Below are 16,141 nucleotides of genomic sequence, written 5' to 3'. Positions count from 1 at the left end.
CGCTGAGCAAGGAGCCCGATGCGGTACTCGATCCCAGGACCCTTGGATCATGACCTGAGCCGAATGCAGCAGCTTAACCCACTGAGCCACCCAGGCATCCCTAGGAGAGAATTTCAAACAAATTATGAGCTCCTTTTAGTTAGTATGGTGTTTTGAGTTAGAATGGCTGAAGAAATTTTTTAACAATTTTATATGTAATGTAAGATTTAGCAGATGAATAAATATACGTTTGTTACTGGTATCCAGGGTTCTCAGTGGAAGAAGGGACACACAAATATGTATTAGAGTCAGTGGGGAGACCCTGTACGAATAGATGGGAATTGTGTGGAGATGTGCCTGGTTGGCTCAGTTGGTTAAGTGGCTGACTCTTGATTTCAGGTCAGGTCATGAGCTGATCTCAGGGTTATGAGATCGAGCCCTGTGTCAGGCTCTGTGCTGAGCATGAAGCCTGCTTAAAATCGTCTCTCTCTGTCTTTCTCTCCCTCTTCCTCTTCCCCTCACTTAAAACCACCTCCCCATCCCTCTGGCACACACACACTCTCTCTCTCTCTAAAACAAACAAAAAAATTGGGAAATTAATGGTGTGAACCTAGGATTTCTCATATATGTGTGTATGTATACATCTAAACATGTCTGTTTATATGCATGTATATATGTTCATATATTTGTATATATATGTGTGTGTGTAGTTGTGTGTGCATGCCTATATTTCTTATGTCTATCTACAGAAGTGACCCAGGAACAAAGACTCCCAGTAAAAATGATCTAACATTACCTTAATACTCAGAATTTTGATCCTTTTTTTTTTTTAAGGGTTTTTTTTTTTTTTTAATTCTAGTCAGTTAACATACAGTGTAATACTAATTTCAGGTGTGCAGTATAGTGACTCAACCCTTCCATACAATACCAATCACAGCAAGTGCCCTCCTTAATCCCCATCACCTTTTTCACCCATCCCCCCTACCTACCTCCCCTCTGGTAACCATCAGTTTGTTCTCTGTAGTTAAGAGGGGTTTTTTTTGGTTTGCCTTTCTCTCTCTTCCACCCCTCCATTTGTTCATTTGTTTTGTTCTTACATTCCACATATGAATGAAACCATATAGTATTTGTCTTTCTCTGAATGACTTCTTTTGCTGAACATAATACTTTCTAGTGGAGTGCCTGGGGTGGATCAGTCGTTAAGCATCTGCCTTTGGTTCAGGTCATGATCCCAGGGTCCTAGGATTGAGCCCCACATTGGGCTCCCTGCTTAGCAGGAACCCTGCTTCTCCCACTCCCCCTGCTTGTGTTCCCTCTCTTGCTGTCTCTCTCTCTCTCTCTATCAAATAAATAAATAAAATCTTTAAAAAAAATACTCTCTAGCTTCATCTATGTCATCGCAAATGGCAAGATTTCAGTCTTTTGATGGCTGAGTAGTATTCCATTGTATATATATATATATATATACCACCTTTTCTTTATCCATTCATCAGTCAGTGAACATCTGGGCTCTTTCCATAATTTAGCTATTGTTGATAATGCTGCTATAAACATCAGGGTGCATGTATCCCTCAAATTAGTATTTTTTTTTATCCTTTGTGTAAATACTTAATAGTGAAATTGCTGGATCATAGGGTAGTTCTGTTTTTAACTTTATGAGGAACTTCCATGCTCTTTGGAATTCCAGAGTGACTCTACCAGTTTGCATTCCCACCAACAGTGCAAGATGTTTCCCCTTCTCTGTATCCTCACCAACACCTGTTATTTCCTGTGTTTATTTTAGCAATTCTGACTGGTGTGAGGTGATCTCATTGTAGGTTTGATTTGTATTTCCCTGATGATGAATGATGTTGAGTGTCTTTTCATGTGTCGGTTAGCCATCTGGACATCTTGTTTTTAAAAATGTCTATTGCTGTCTTCTGCCCATTTTGTAACTGGGTTATCCATTTTCTGGGTGTTGAGTTTGAGAAGTTCTTTGTAGATTTTGGATACTAACCCTTTATCAGACATGTCATTTGCAAATATCTTCTCCTATTTATAGGTTGCTGTTTAGTTTTTTGATTGTTTCCTCACCTGTGCAGAAGCTTTTTATCTTGATGAAGTCCCACTAGTTCATTTTTGTTTTTGCTTCCCTTGCCTCCAGAGACATATCTAGTAAAAAGTTGCTATGACCAATGTCAAAGAGGTTACTGCCTGTGTTCTCCTCTAGGATTTTGATGGTTTCCTATCTCACAGTTAGAACTTTCATCCATTTTGAATTTATTTTTGTGTATGTTGTAAGAAACTGGTCCAGTTTCAATCTTCTACATGAGGCTATCCTGTTTTCCCAACACCATTTGTTGAAGAGACTTTCTTTTTTCCATTGAAATCCTTTCAAAGAATATTCTGTCAAAGATTAGTTGACCATATACTTGTGGGTACAATTCTGGATTTTCTGTTTTGTTCTAATGATTTTCGTGTCTGTTTTCATGCCAGAACCATTCTGTCTTGATGATTATAGCTTTTTAATATAATTTAAAGTCCAAAATTATTATGTCTCCAGATTTGCTTTTCTTCTACAAGCTTGATTTGGCTATTTAGGGTCATCTGTGGTTCCATACATGTTTTGGAAGTGTTTATTTTAGGTCTGCAAAAAATGTTGTTGGTATTTTGATAAGGATTGCATTAAATGTGTAGGCTGCTTTCAGTCGCATAGGCATTTTAACAATATTTTTTCTGCCAGTCCATGAGCATGGAATGTCTTTCCATTTCTTTGTCTTCTCTTCAATTTACCTAATCAGTGTTCTATAGTTTTCAGATCGTTTACCTTTTTGGTTAGGTTTATTCCTAGGTATTTTATTGTTTTGGTGTAATTGTAAATGGGATTGATTCCTTAATTTCTCTTTGTGCTGCTTCATTATTGTTTTATAGAAATGCAGCAGACTTCTGTACATTGATTTTTGTATCCTGTGACTTTGTTGAATTCATATATCAGTTCTAGCAGATTTTTTTTGGTGGAGTCTAACGTTTTCTACACAGAGTATCATGTCATCTGCAAATAGTGAAAATTTGACTTCTTTTCTGCCAATTTATATGCCTTTTATTTTTTTATTGTCTGATTAATGTGGCTAGGCCTTCCAATACTGTGTTAAATAGTGTGGTTGGAAGTGGACATCCTTGTATTGTTCCTGACTATAGAGGAAAAGCTCTCAGTTTTTCACCATTGAGGATGATATTAGCTGTGGGTCTTTGGTATATGGGCTTTATGATGTTGTGGTATGTTCTCTCTATCCCTACTTTGTTGAGTGTTTTTATCAAAAGTGGATGCTGTATTTTGTCAAATGCTTTTTCTGTATTTATTGAGAGACTTGTATGGTTCTTACCCTTTCTTTTATTAGGGTTAGGGTATCACACTGATTGATTTATAAATACTGAACCACCCTCACAGCCCAGGAATAAATCCCATTTGATTGTGGTGAAGAATTGTTTTAATGTACTATTGGATTTGATTTGCTAGTATCTTGTTGAAAAATTTTGCAGCCATGTTCTTCAGCCATATTGGCCTGTAATTCTCCTTTTTATCGGGGCCTTCACCTCAGGTCATGATCTCAGGGTAATGGGATTGAGCCCAGTGTCAGGCTCTGCACAAGTCAGCTTGTCTCTCTCCGGTTCTGCCCCTCCCCCTGCTCTTGGATGTGCATGCTTGTGTGCTCTCTCTCTCTCTCAAATAACTAAATAAGTAAAATCTAAAAAAAAAAAAAAAAAAAAAAACCCAAAAAACAAAAAACCAACTCATCAACATGCTAAAAGGTTCATACACCATAGTCAAGTGAGATTTATTCCTGGGATGCGGTGATAGTTCAACATAAGTTGTTCTCTTTAACATGGTTAATTGATGGTAGGCAAGTTTTATCTCAGTAAAAAAATTTTTAAGGTTGTAAATGTTTCATATTGAATGAGACTAATGAAACATAACAACTACGTGGAGTATCTAATCCTAGAACAAATGCTAACCATAGGGAAAAATTTCTAAAGAACAATATTGTGGCCAAAGCAATCTTGAGAAAGAAGAAAGCTGGAGGCATCATGCTTTCTGATTTCAAACTATGCTACAGAGTTATCAAAATATGATACTGGCACAGAAGCATATACATCAGTGGAATAGTCTAGAGTCCAAAAGTAAATCCATCCTTGTTTGGTCAGTTAATCCACAAAAATGGAGGCAAGAATATACATGGGGAAAAGATAGTGTTTTCAATAAATGATGTTGGGAAAAGTGGACAACTTCATGCAAAGGAATGAAACTGGACCACTTTCTTACACCACATAGAAAAATAAATTCATGTGTATTAAACACTTAAATATAAAACTTGAAACCATAGAACTCCTAGAAGAAAAATTAGCAGTAAGCTCTTTCACTTTGGTCTTAGCTGTATTTTTTTTCTTTTATTCATTTCCTTAGCCAAGGGCAACATATTTTGGCTGATTATCCTTTTACATTTATTTGTATGTAGTTTCTCTCAGTCTGAGACGTGTCCTTATTTTTTAATGTTATTTTTTCACAGAAATTTTCAATTTAAAATAATGGAATTTATTCATCTTTTGATTTATGATCTGTGTATTTTACACTATTCCTATCTGAATTTTTAGAGATACTTTGTGACATCATTTAATGAAAGTTTTAATATTTCTTTATAGTGATTCATGTCAGCTTTCAGAGAGCTTGTCAGTTCACTGAAATGTTTTTGAGTCACCGCTATATAGTCAGTGCTTGGTGGGGGTATACAACAGTGTATAAGGCCCAGTGTTATCATTGAGGGACTCACATTTTAATGAAGAGGATATCAGGGACAATGAAGAACAGAAGAAGCAGTGTTATCAAAATGAAAGAAGTGTTCTAAGAGCTCAGGTAGTTTACTATTGATCATGCAAGTGTGAGAGATGGCAACTGGGTTGGAAATATGAATGTAAAACCATAAAGATATTTTGGCATTGTGCTCAGCCTTAATCTAGTAGTCTGGTGTCTTAAAACATTTTTAGCATCAAAACCCTGACTTCAAAGGAAATTAATGGTAGCAACTACAATAATTATAATAATAATCATAATATCAGCTAATGTAGTTTGATTATTTACCATGGTACCATGCTGAGAATTTCATGCATTATCTCATTTCTTCTTTATAACAACCATATTAGATAGGTCTTAAAATTATCCTCATTTTGGGGTACCTGGGTGGCTCAGTGGGTTAAAGCCTCTGCCTTCAGCTCTGGTCATGGTCTCAGGGTCCTGGGATCGAGCCCCGCATAGCGCTTTCTGCTCAGCAGGGAGCCTGCTTCCCTTCCTCTCTCTCTGTCTGCCTCTCTGCCTACTTGTGATCTCTGTCAAATGAATAAATAAAATCTTTAAAAAAAATTATCCTCATTTTACCAACTGAGGCTCACAACAATTAGTATATAAAACAGGTTGAAGCAAAGGTTCTCTTCATAAATTGCTTCTTTGGAACAGAATACATTTGAAAATACCCCAAAAATGGGAAGATACCGAAGCGTTTGAATCATGAAAGTGGCATAATCAGAATAAGGACTGGATTAGAGAAACCAGTTATGAAACTCTTACATTAATCCATATGAGGTAAAATTAAGAACATGAATTGTGAGTTCAGATGTATCATATGAGATAAGTTGGGAATGATAAAAGAGGAAAGCAGTTAATAATGGGCCAAGAACAAATTTGCATGCCTCATGTGAAGGGACAAACCATGGTAAAGGGAGTTAAAGTATTTTACCTTAGAAGACTAATAGTGACTTTTTTTTTATTAAAGATTTTATTTATTTATTTGACAGATAGATCACAAGTAGGCAGAGAGGCAGGCAGAGAGAGAGAGGAGGAAGCAGGTTCCCCACTGAGTGGAGAGCTCAATGCAGGGCTCAATCCCAGGACCCTGGGATCACAACCTGAGCTGAAGGCAGAGGCTTTAACCCACTGAGCCACCCAGGTGCCCCTAATAGTGACTCTTGATGTAGTGGGTCCATGTCATTAACGTCCAACTGATATTAAAAAGAAAAACGATTCAGTAGTAAATAGGAGAAGATAAGAAACTGTATTTATTTAACTTTATTTTATTTTATTATTTTTTAAAAGATTTTATTTATTTATTTGAGAGACAGTGAGAGAGAGCATGAACAAGGAGAAGGTCAGAGGGAGAAGCAGACTCCCCTTGGAGTCAGGAGCCCTATGCGGGACTCGATCCCGGAACTCCAGGATCATGACCCGAGCCAAAGGCAGTCGTCCAACCAACTGAGCCACCCACGCGTCCCTATTTAACTTTAATTCATTAAGTATGAATGCTGTATTTTCTAGTGTTTCCACTAGAAAAATAGAAACAGGACTTACAAAATCTGTACTAGGAGAGGGGATAAAAGAAGGTCCAGGATAATTATTAATCATTTAGAAAAGGGGGAAAAAGGTAGAACAAATAAAAAGTATTAAATAAGATACTGTATGTATGTATATATATTGAAACAATCACTGTAAGTCAATTAAATGATCTTAAAAGACAAAGGTTGTCAGACTGGATTTTTTTAAAATGTCAACTATATTTCCAAGAAGTAGAGAAAGGTTGAAGTGAAAAGATGGAAAAAGACATACCAGGAAAATTTCAACAACAAAATTGGCACGGTTATATTAACATCAGACAAATGGACTTTAAGGGGGAAAAAACTTATTTGAACATTGCCAGTATGTAAAACAGGAATTTAAGTACAGTCCATGAACATAAAGTTGAAAGGAAAGTAATAAGTGTATTTCCAGACAGCTGATATGTTCAATGAGTGTTACATTGATTTGAAGAATAAAGACAAACAAAATGAAAGTTTGGGAAAACAAATACTCATAGGTTATATGGAATTTATAGTTTAAATAGTTTTCTTTAGAGATTTCAGAAATACTGGCTTTTTCATTCCATGTCATTCTTTGTCTGTCTGAAATGCATTTGGTAAGCATTTGCTCTTGTGTTTTCAGGAATTCAAAATGTCCTCAGCCTCTTTTGTGCAGTTCTCACAGAAAATAAGGTTCTCTTCCATTCTGCAAGTTTCCAAAGACTTAGTGATGCTTGCAGAGCCCTGGAATCTTTAATGTTTCCTCTTAAATATAGGTGAGGTTTTTAACTTGATTCTTTAATTTGTTCCCAAATTCTGCATTATTTATTGGTGATTAGTTGCAATGTCATAGCACAATAGTTTTGAACCACAACGGCATATTTTACAAAGTTATTCTATACACATGATTCTGATGGAAATCTAACCTAGAATTTGGAAATTTTCCAAGTTGTTCATTACTGAGTGTTGATTAATTTAGTGAAAAAATAATTTGAATCGTATTGTCAGCAACATTTAATTCTCTTTGAATATAGTTAGTGATAAAGGTCTTAAGTTAGTTTTGTCTGATTATTTGATATTAAAGAGTTATTAATTTTTAGGAGTTATAATGGTACTATGGCTATATTAAAAAAGATCTCTTACCTTTTTTCAGATGCCTACTAAAATATTTAAGTATAAATGATATGATGTCAGGGATTTGCTTCAAATAATACAGTAGGGGAGAGAACAAAAATGGGTAGAAACATATATGAGACCTTGCACTGATAATTGTCAAATCTGCTTTGAATACATGAGGCTTACTTTTCCTTTTTCCTCTCTTTTCTGGGGGGGATGGTGGATGTTAAAATTTTCCATTGTAAAAAGTAAAAAACAAAACATTTAAACAGTGATGCCCTGATAGTGTTATGAATAAAATATTTTCTAACATCTGTTTTATGAATTTGATAGTCAAACCATTCTGGAATCTTAAGTTCATACAAACTAGAAAAAAATTTAGACTGTTTCCAGATTTTATTTAAAAAAAAAAATTTTTTTTTAAACTATGTGCCTTTCTTAACCCCTAGATAAGAGAATATTCTAGACCTTAAATCTTTGTACTCTGCCTTTTGGAGTGAATTCGAACATCAGGTATAGAAAATGGAATTTGAATGATTGTTTTATTTAGATAAATCATTATCAGTATTGAGGGAAAGGGCCCATCAGGGAGTCATTGTTAACTCCTAATATCAGATTTTCATGTAAGGAAAAAATGTTTTCAAGCAAGATTGACAAACCTAAGGAGACTTCTTACCTCATAGGGATAAGGGATAAAGAAGCTGCCCTGGGTTCCATTTCCTTTATTATCTTTTTCTATCTGATCATCTCTTTCACATGAAGGTTTTTTTAACCTTTCTTTTTAAAAATTTAATATGAACAGCCATGAGAACATTATTGATAATTTCTAAATGTAGGTATTCTGAAATTCATACCACATAAAAATGAAAGAAAATATGATTGTATTATGAGAAAACTAATATATCTCACATATGCTTTTATTATTTCCAGTTATCCTTATATTCCCATTCTCCCGGCTCAGCTACTGGAAGTTCTAAGTTCCCCAACACCTTTCATTATTGGAGTACATTCTATCTTTAAAACTGATATCCATGAACTTGTAAGTATTCATCTTTAAAGTACAGTTATTGAGGCCAAAACCTTATCATATTTTTTGAATCCTATAACATTTCTACTAATTACTATTTTCAGATCTGTTGCATTCCCAATAGGAAAGATTGGCTGAAAGAAAAACATCATTAAAAAAATACAAATATATTAGTTTCTTCTTATAGCAAGTATGGAAGATCTACAAAATGAACTTATTAAGAGTTTTATATGCTCTTTTGGCATATTATTTTTATCTTTCTGTATTCTCCATCTTGTATATGAGAAAGGAAGTTGAAGTAATCCGTTAACTTGTATTCTATTTATACTTTTGTTACAAGTGCAATTATATATTCATATTTTGAAATGAGACTGTCAGTCCTGAGTGGCTGGTAGCTAAAAAGCCAAAAGCATTTGCAAAAGAGTGAAGGGTTATAGTGGAATATGAACCCTTCAGTATGAGCTCCATCAAATTATTCTTTTCTTAATGCCATATGAATAGAAATGCCAAAGAAGAAAAGGAATGTTCTATATTTAAGCTGGTTCTAGAATAATGTGTTTACTTCTCTGTACTGAAATTATATAAGAGGGACTGTCACAAAAAATTGTGCTTCAGAGAAGGACATCCAGGATTGTCAAGACTTTAGGGACTATATACTGTGAGACCCTTACGGAAATTTTCTCAGGTAATAACCTGATACTGTTTGATAGCTAAAGAGAAATACTGAAGTGACTGTTGTAGGAAGGTTCATTTTTTGTAATTCTGAAAAGCTGAAAGAAAATTGGTGGATGTAGCGGCTGTAGAGACAAATTTCTCCTCAGTAGAAAAGCTTCCAACTATTAGAACTACCCAATGGTGAAGGATGGCTTGCCTTAGGTAAGGAATATACCCTCAAGTACTGTAAGTGGAGTGCAAGGAGCAAATTTCATGACACTTTCAGGGAGTTTGAGAAAAGTGCTTTGCTTAAAGGTTGGGCTATATGACATCTTCGATCCACAGAGTCTTCAGATTCTGAAATCCTACTTTTAGTTTTAGTTGCCAATGGAGATAGCTCTGTTGGTACTTATACATAATTATAATTGTAATCAAATCATAGGTGTCATTAAAACTGACAGTTCAACATTGTAATTATAAACAAGACCCTCATTCATATACTAATTATTTTCCTACCTTTATATGTTGATATCTAGTTCCTATTTAACTTTGATATCACCATATAAAAATATGCGTAAATCAATAAACATACGTAGTAAAACCTAGTTTGTACTAATTAGAAGCATACCCATCTGGTTGACAGGTAATTTTGTCCCTCTAAATATAAAGTTTCTGGAGGTAAGACAAGCAAATGTTTCAAAAAACAAGTTTCTTAATTTTTTTTTTCTTAATTAAACCAACAAACTTAACTTAGTTCCAATAGTGATTCATGTTCCACCTACGCCCACTCCACTTTGAATGTTTACCTGAGACACAAATGGGAAGATCTGGAGTGGGGTGCGTTAGGTCCAGGGGCTGCTCTTCTTGCTCCTTGACAGTGGAGAGAGAAGGAGCCGTGGTGCATGATCTAGAGGCTAGTCATGCAGGCTGCAAGCACATTGGTACAGAAACACAATAAGGGGGAAACAGAGGAAACAAAGTGCTGCCAGGAGGCAGAGAAAAGATTCCCGGTTTTAGAGCTCATAAACCCCAACAAAGGAGCAGACGCCAAGCTTGCCCACCAGCAAGGGGGGAGGGGTTAAGCAGTCCAAGTCAGGCCAGAGAACACAGAGAAACTTTCCCGAAACAAAGAGAGTTTCTGCAGCTGCTTGGGAATATTCCTTACGGTCTGTCTCGAGTTAGACTAACCCCAGTTGGCTCCAGTTACAGCCATTAACACGGGAAATGAGGGAGGGAGAAGCCCCCACATCTATTAGGAGAAACAGAGAGACAGTCAGAGTCCCCTTTTGCTAAGGATGCCCAACAACCTGGGTTTACTAACTGACTCATCTGGACAAACACATTCTGCAAAAGCCCCTTAGTCTGGGGTCCTGGTGCAGAGCAATGAAGGCCTAGGTATGAGCGGTGAAGGTATCCTAGGTCCATTTGCCCTGTTTCCTGCAGAGGAGATCTGACGGATAGATCCCACTGAGGCCATGCAGTGTTACAGTAGCTCAGTCCTTTCCTAAGTTTTGCAATCCAAATTATTTCCAGTGGGTTAAAAGGCACCCCAAGGTAGAGTCCTTGGGAACTGAAGAAGCCTACTGAGGCCATGCTTCCAGAAAAGTAATGAAGGTCCATTACCAAATCCCCCCCGACTCCTGGGTGGCGTCCCACGCAGGATATGTCAGAGGTTCCCGTGTGTCAAAAGCGACCAGAGGCGTCCCTCAAGATATCGCTATTGATTACCATCCTGCCTTAAAAAGCCCTGGAGGGGTGCCGGCGTCCCTCCACTTCCCCATCGCATCCTAGGCTACAGATGGGTGCCTGGTGAATGGGCTAGGAAACTGTGCTATGCCATGCCATTGTCTGTCCTGAAGACTGCATACTGTTTTGCCATATTAACCCATGGAAATACTAGAAAAGTTTGGCAAGGGGAAATTACCCAATTTCATAGCTATAAGTAGTCTAGAAGACATTGACAAGAAACCGTAAAGACTGAATGAAATCCATCATGGTCTATGCGACATTCCAACACATGTGGTCCTTGCAGCCAACTTCCCTAGGAAACGGTCCCTGGTTGCGTTTCAATTCCATCGGGTACTGGTTTCGGCCGGTTCTCAGTGGAGGTCTCGCGGCCAGAAGTGGCTAGGCCAAGGATGTGGAGGGGATCACATTAGATCAATCAGGAGTCTTAAAATTGGCAGCCGTCCTGGTGACTTAGGTGGCTGTCCCGTGCCCAAGAGAGACAACTCTCTATAAGAACAGGAATAAAGAGAGGCCATCAAGTTTCTGGGTCTTATTGCCATTCCGGCCAGGGTACTAACTTACAGCCAAAAGGCAGACGCTCTCCTCCCCGTAGAGTAGCCACGGGCTAGAGGATTACAGCCTGAGCAATTGACGTGCAAGTGTTCCAATAAGACCATACTCCTTGAAAAGCCCTGAAATGAGAGTAAAGGAGAAGGAGAGAAAGTACTTACCAATTTTGCACCGAAGCTCAGAGTCCAAATGTAAAGACTCACAAATCTCCTGGCTGGCTCACCAAAATGATGAAGTCCCAGAACCTAGGTCGGGTTCGGTGGGGTGAGGTTCGGAGCCGACAGCTAAAGAAAGAATTCTTAAGACATCTCTGGTGCAAAAAGGTGGTTTATTAGAGCACGGGGACAGGACCCGTGGGCAGGCAGAGATGCGGCTGCCAGTTTCTTAAGTTTTGATAAATAAATTAGAATGATTTTTAAACCTATTATCAACAAAATAACTTCAGCAGTTTTGGCTAGTTTCTCTGTTATATTTTTATGTAAGTTATTTTTAAGTAGACTCATAAAATGCTAAAAATCAGTTTCTTTCTCCAGCACCCAAACAGTACCATTTTGATTTATATCAGTTGCTTTGGTTGTTAACTCTTGTAATAAGTACTATATTATTTAGAATAGGGCTAAACTACTATACCAAAGCTTCCAAAATACAGTGTGGAATTTTATTTAACACTCATGCAGCAGTCCATAGTGGTGTTCCATTATACCAGACCGGCTTACTCCATGAACTCATTCATGGTCCAAGCTTCTTTCTTTCTTGGTTCTGCGCCAGAGTTGCCTAAGGCACTGGCATCATCTGAATGTTCAAGGTTGGGTTGTTGGGTACATTATAGTTTCAGCCTTAGGAAAGAAAAAGTATAGGAGAGCCTTCCATCCCCTCTATTTTGAATACCTGAAATTGTACACATCACTTCTGACATTCCATTGACAGAAACTTAGTCATGTGTCACACCTAATTTCAAAGGAAGCTAAGAAATACATGGTAGCTGGGAAGTCATGAACCCAGTATTCTATTGCTATGGATAGTCAAGAGTCTTTTCCACACCTGATTCTTCCCATTTTGAATTAATGAAGGTCAGATTAATTTGCTTAGCAATAAATACATTCTATTAATTATTGATTAATTTTTATCTCCTTTAGCTAGATGTAATCATAGCAGATTTGGATGGAGGCACTATAAAAATTCCTGAATGTATTCACCTCTCTTCCCTCCCGGAACCACTTCTACATCAGACTCAAGCAGCTCTTTCTTTGGTATGACATTTTTAATAATAATTTTCTTTTGATTTAAGTATAAACTCAGGCAATTGGAATTAGATATCATTGGTAGTAAAATTACTTTAAAAAGAGTTATATGTTCTTAAAACATGAATATATTCTTACAGAATATTTAGAATAATTCCTTACATATTATCTGAAGAATATACTTTAAATTTTGACTATGTATTTGTTCTACATTCACTGTTTCATTCAGAATATTTATTTAGTAGTTACTATATACTGAATACTGTGTTAGGTATTGAAAATGTACCAACACAGTTGTGAAAATAGACCAGACTGCCTCAAAATCCCTGCTTTCCCTAACATCCCTTATTAGAAGATAGTACCTACTCCTTTTCCTTCAGCCCTCTTGTTGACATCTCATTTCTTTTTGGTAGATGTGCTACTTGCAAACAGTATGATATTGTCTTGCCAATGTTTTCAAATTACTACAGAAATCTGCAACTTATTGATAAATTAAATATCCAGCATTCTTCGAAGTAAAGTTTTAATAAGTCCTATAGCTTGGCTGTTTCTCACTGACACATTTACTGTTTTTATAGCTATTTTATCTTAGTTGATTTTTTTCTTTTTTACAATTTTTTTTAAGGTAGGCTCAATACCCAGCATGGCATCACATGCCCTACCAACAGAGCCAGCCAGGCACCTCTTACCTTAGTTGATTTTTAAAATCAGAGCATTTTATTTTACTGACAAAATTTTAGGTGCCAATTTATTCATTATCAGAAAATTGAAACTTGGGGCGCCTGGGTGGCTCAGTGGGTTAAAGCCTCTGCCTTTGGTTCTGGTCATGATCCCTGGCCAGGGTCCTGGGATCAAGCCCTGCATCGGGCTCTCTGCTCAGTGGGGAGCCTGCTTCCCCTTCTCGCTCTCTCTGCCTACTTGTGATCTCTCTCTGTCAAATAAATAAATAAAATCCTAAAAAAAAAAAAGAAAAGAAAATGGAAACTTAGAAATTCTGAATTCTTGGGACACCTGGGTGGCTCAGTTGGTTAAGCAGCTGCCTTCGGCTCAGGTCATGATCCCAGCATCCTGGGATCTAGTCCCACATCGGGCTCCTTGCTCGGCAGGGAGCCTGCTTCTCCCTCTGCCTCTGCCTGCCATTCTGTCCGCCTGTGCTTGCTCTCTCTCCCTCTCTCTCTGACAAATAAATAAATAAAATCTTTAAAAAAAAAAAAAAAAGAAATTCTGAATTCTTTTTCAAGCCATGCTAGAACTAAAGCTTCATATTCTTTAAGTTTTGGTGGGCTTTGTTTTTGTTTTTGTTTTTGTTTTGTTTTGAGGGAAGGGGCAAAGGGAAAGGGAGAGAGAGAATCTTACACAGCCTTCAACATGGAACCTGACATGGTGCTCAATCTCAAAACCCTAGAGGTCATGACGTGAGACAAACTTAAGAGTTGGATGCTTAACCCACTGAGCCACCCAGGCGCCCCAAGATTTTAGTTCTTAATTCAGTGTCTCCTGGTAAGGATTCTGCTGCACGTTGGTATATCTTAACCTGAAGCAGCTGTGCCACTAAATTTGGTCATTGAGTTTGGTATGAGTATTCGTGTTTTTTGTAGTTGTCAAGCACAATGGTTGATTCTGTGGTACAGTGTAGTTTTGTAAATAAGATATGAAAACATAGTATATTACCAAACTAGAACCAAAAAGAAATATTCGATGAACTGAGTGGGAGCTTTGACACACAATTATAGGAGCTTCATTTGGTTACTAAATAATTGTGATCAAATGGCAACACAGTACTTGAACTGTATAATAACTGATAATTTTTTAGATATGAATTATACTGTATTATTATATTGTAGTAATGGTTGGGTAATTGGGTTATAAATACTGTCAGTATTTTAGTGTCGATTTTAAGTATTGTTATGAAGCCATGTAAATAAGGATTAATGTATAATAAGTCCCCTTTAAAATTTTGCCCAGTACATTTCCTACAGTTGAGCTTTGTGGCCATTCAGGAGCCTTAACAGAACTGGATACCTTTGATAAGTTATTTAAGCATTCTTGAGCATTCCCTCATCCGGGGTTGACCAAAGTATTTTCATCTATTTTAAGTATACTACCTAAACCTGAGTATTTGAAAATGATTCTGCAAAGATAAAAATTTGCTACTTACTGATGAAATTTCATCTTTTTCTCTGTGTTAAGTCTTGCATAGATCTTCTTTACCTACCTGTTCCCCAGCCTGCTCTTCTTCAAAGCCTAACTCAACTGTTACCGGTTTTTTTTCCCCAGCTTTCCCTAGTACTTGCACATTGTTTTGTACTTTTACTCCTCTAGACTCTGAGGCTCATAAGCTTATTCACTTGGTTGTCATATTTCAGTTAATTAATTAATAAATTTTAAATTACACTAATAAACATAAAAACGAATGCTTGGGGATGCCTGGGTGGCTCATTCGGTTAAGCCCTTGCCTTCGGCTCAGGTCATGATCCCCGGAGTCCTGGGATCGAATCCCACATCGGGCTTCTTCCTTGGCAGGGAGCCTGCTTCTCTCTCTGCCTCTGCCTGCCACTCTGCCTGCTTGTGTGCTCTCTCTCTCTCTCTCTCTCTCTCTGACAAATAAATAAATAAATAAAATCTTTAAAAACAAACAAATGGTTGCTTAACATTCCAGCAATATAGACAAATAACACTGCCCTAGACTGTTCCTGTTCCCATCCCAGAGGTAACTAATATTTTATAGTTTAGTGTATATTCTTCAGAACACTATATTTTCATTTATATATTTAGTGTGTGTGGAGAGATATATACATCAATAGACTAAGAGAGCAATTTAAGGTTTGTTTTACTTTTAAACAGATGAAACCATCTTTTTGTGTGTTTTTCTAGAAAATGTTCATTAAATATTTTATCTTGGAGATCTTTCCACAATAGTACAGAGTTGCCTCAGCTAACTGCATTGTTTCCTGAAAGAAATGTATTGTTGTTTATTTACTGACACTTTTTCATCTTAGTACTCCAAGTAGGTTAAATAATAGATTTTATTGATACCAAGATTTTGTATATAACCAAACTTCTTTGCTTTAGATTCTACATCCAGATTTGGAAGTAGCAGATCATGCTTTTCCCCCTCCACGAACAGCTTTATCCCACTCAAAAATGCTGGTAAGAAGTTTAATATTTAAATGTGATATTTTAAAATAGAACTGTACTGTCATCTGTAGGGTTGTTAAAGAGGCTGAGTGTAGCGAGAGTCAGATGTACAGCCTAGTAATAAATGTACCAGATTAGAAATTAGAACTCTCACTCACTGATCTTGTGACCTGCTCTCAGAGGGGCCAAGGAGCAGCACATTGACCGGAATGGGTACAGCTAAGACTTGCCCTAAGGAGGCAAGAGTAAGTGTGGGTCATAGCCTGGAAAACTATGCCAAGTATCAAATTGAAAGGGCCAAGCAAGGATAAGGGGGAAGCTTACAAAAAAT

At 37.1% G+C, this 16,141-nt stretch overlaps 1 protein-coding gene across 4 annotated transcripts in view; it reads left to right on the top strand.

The window, feature by feature from the left end:
* Positions 1–16,141, top strand: part of SBF2 (SET binding factor 2) — a 484,493-nt gene that overhangs the window by 260,910 nt on the left and 207,442 nt on the right. For all 4 annotated transcript variants that reach the window (XM_044258810.1, XM_044258813.1, XM_044258812.1 and 1 more), the window contains 4 exons: positions 6,980–7,112; positions 8,383–8,491; positions 12,568–12,681; positions 15,745–15,822. In XM_044258810.1, coding sequence (XP_044114745.1) covers positions 6,980–7,112; positions 8,383–8,491; positions 12,568–12,681; positions 15,745–15,822 — 434 coding nt within the window. The remainder of the gene's footprint in view (positions 1–6,979; positions 7,113–8,382; positions 8,492–12,567; positions 12,682–15,744; positions 15,823–16,141) is intronic.

The sequence above is a fragment of the Neovison vison genome, chromosome 7, assembly GCF_020171115.1.
Source record: "Neovison vison isolate M4711 chromosome 7, ASM_NN_V1, whole genome shotgun sequence".
NCBI classification, from domain to species: Eukaryota; Metazoa; Chordata; class Mammalia; order Carnivora; family Mustelidae; genus Neogale; species Neogale vison.
Note: the sequence above shows the minus strand (reverse complement) of the source record. Positions and strands in the feature narration are given on the sequence as shown.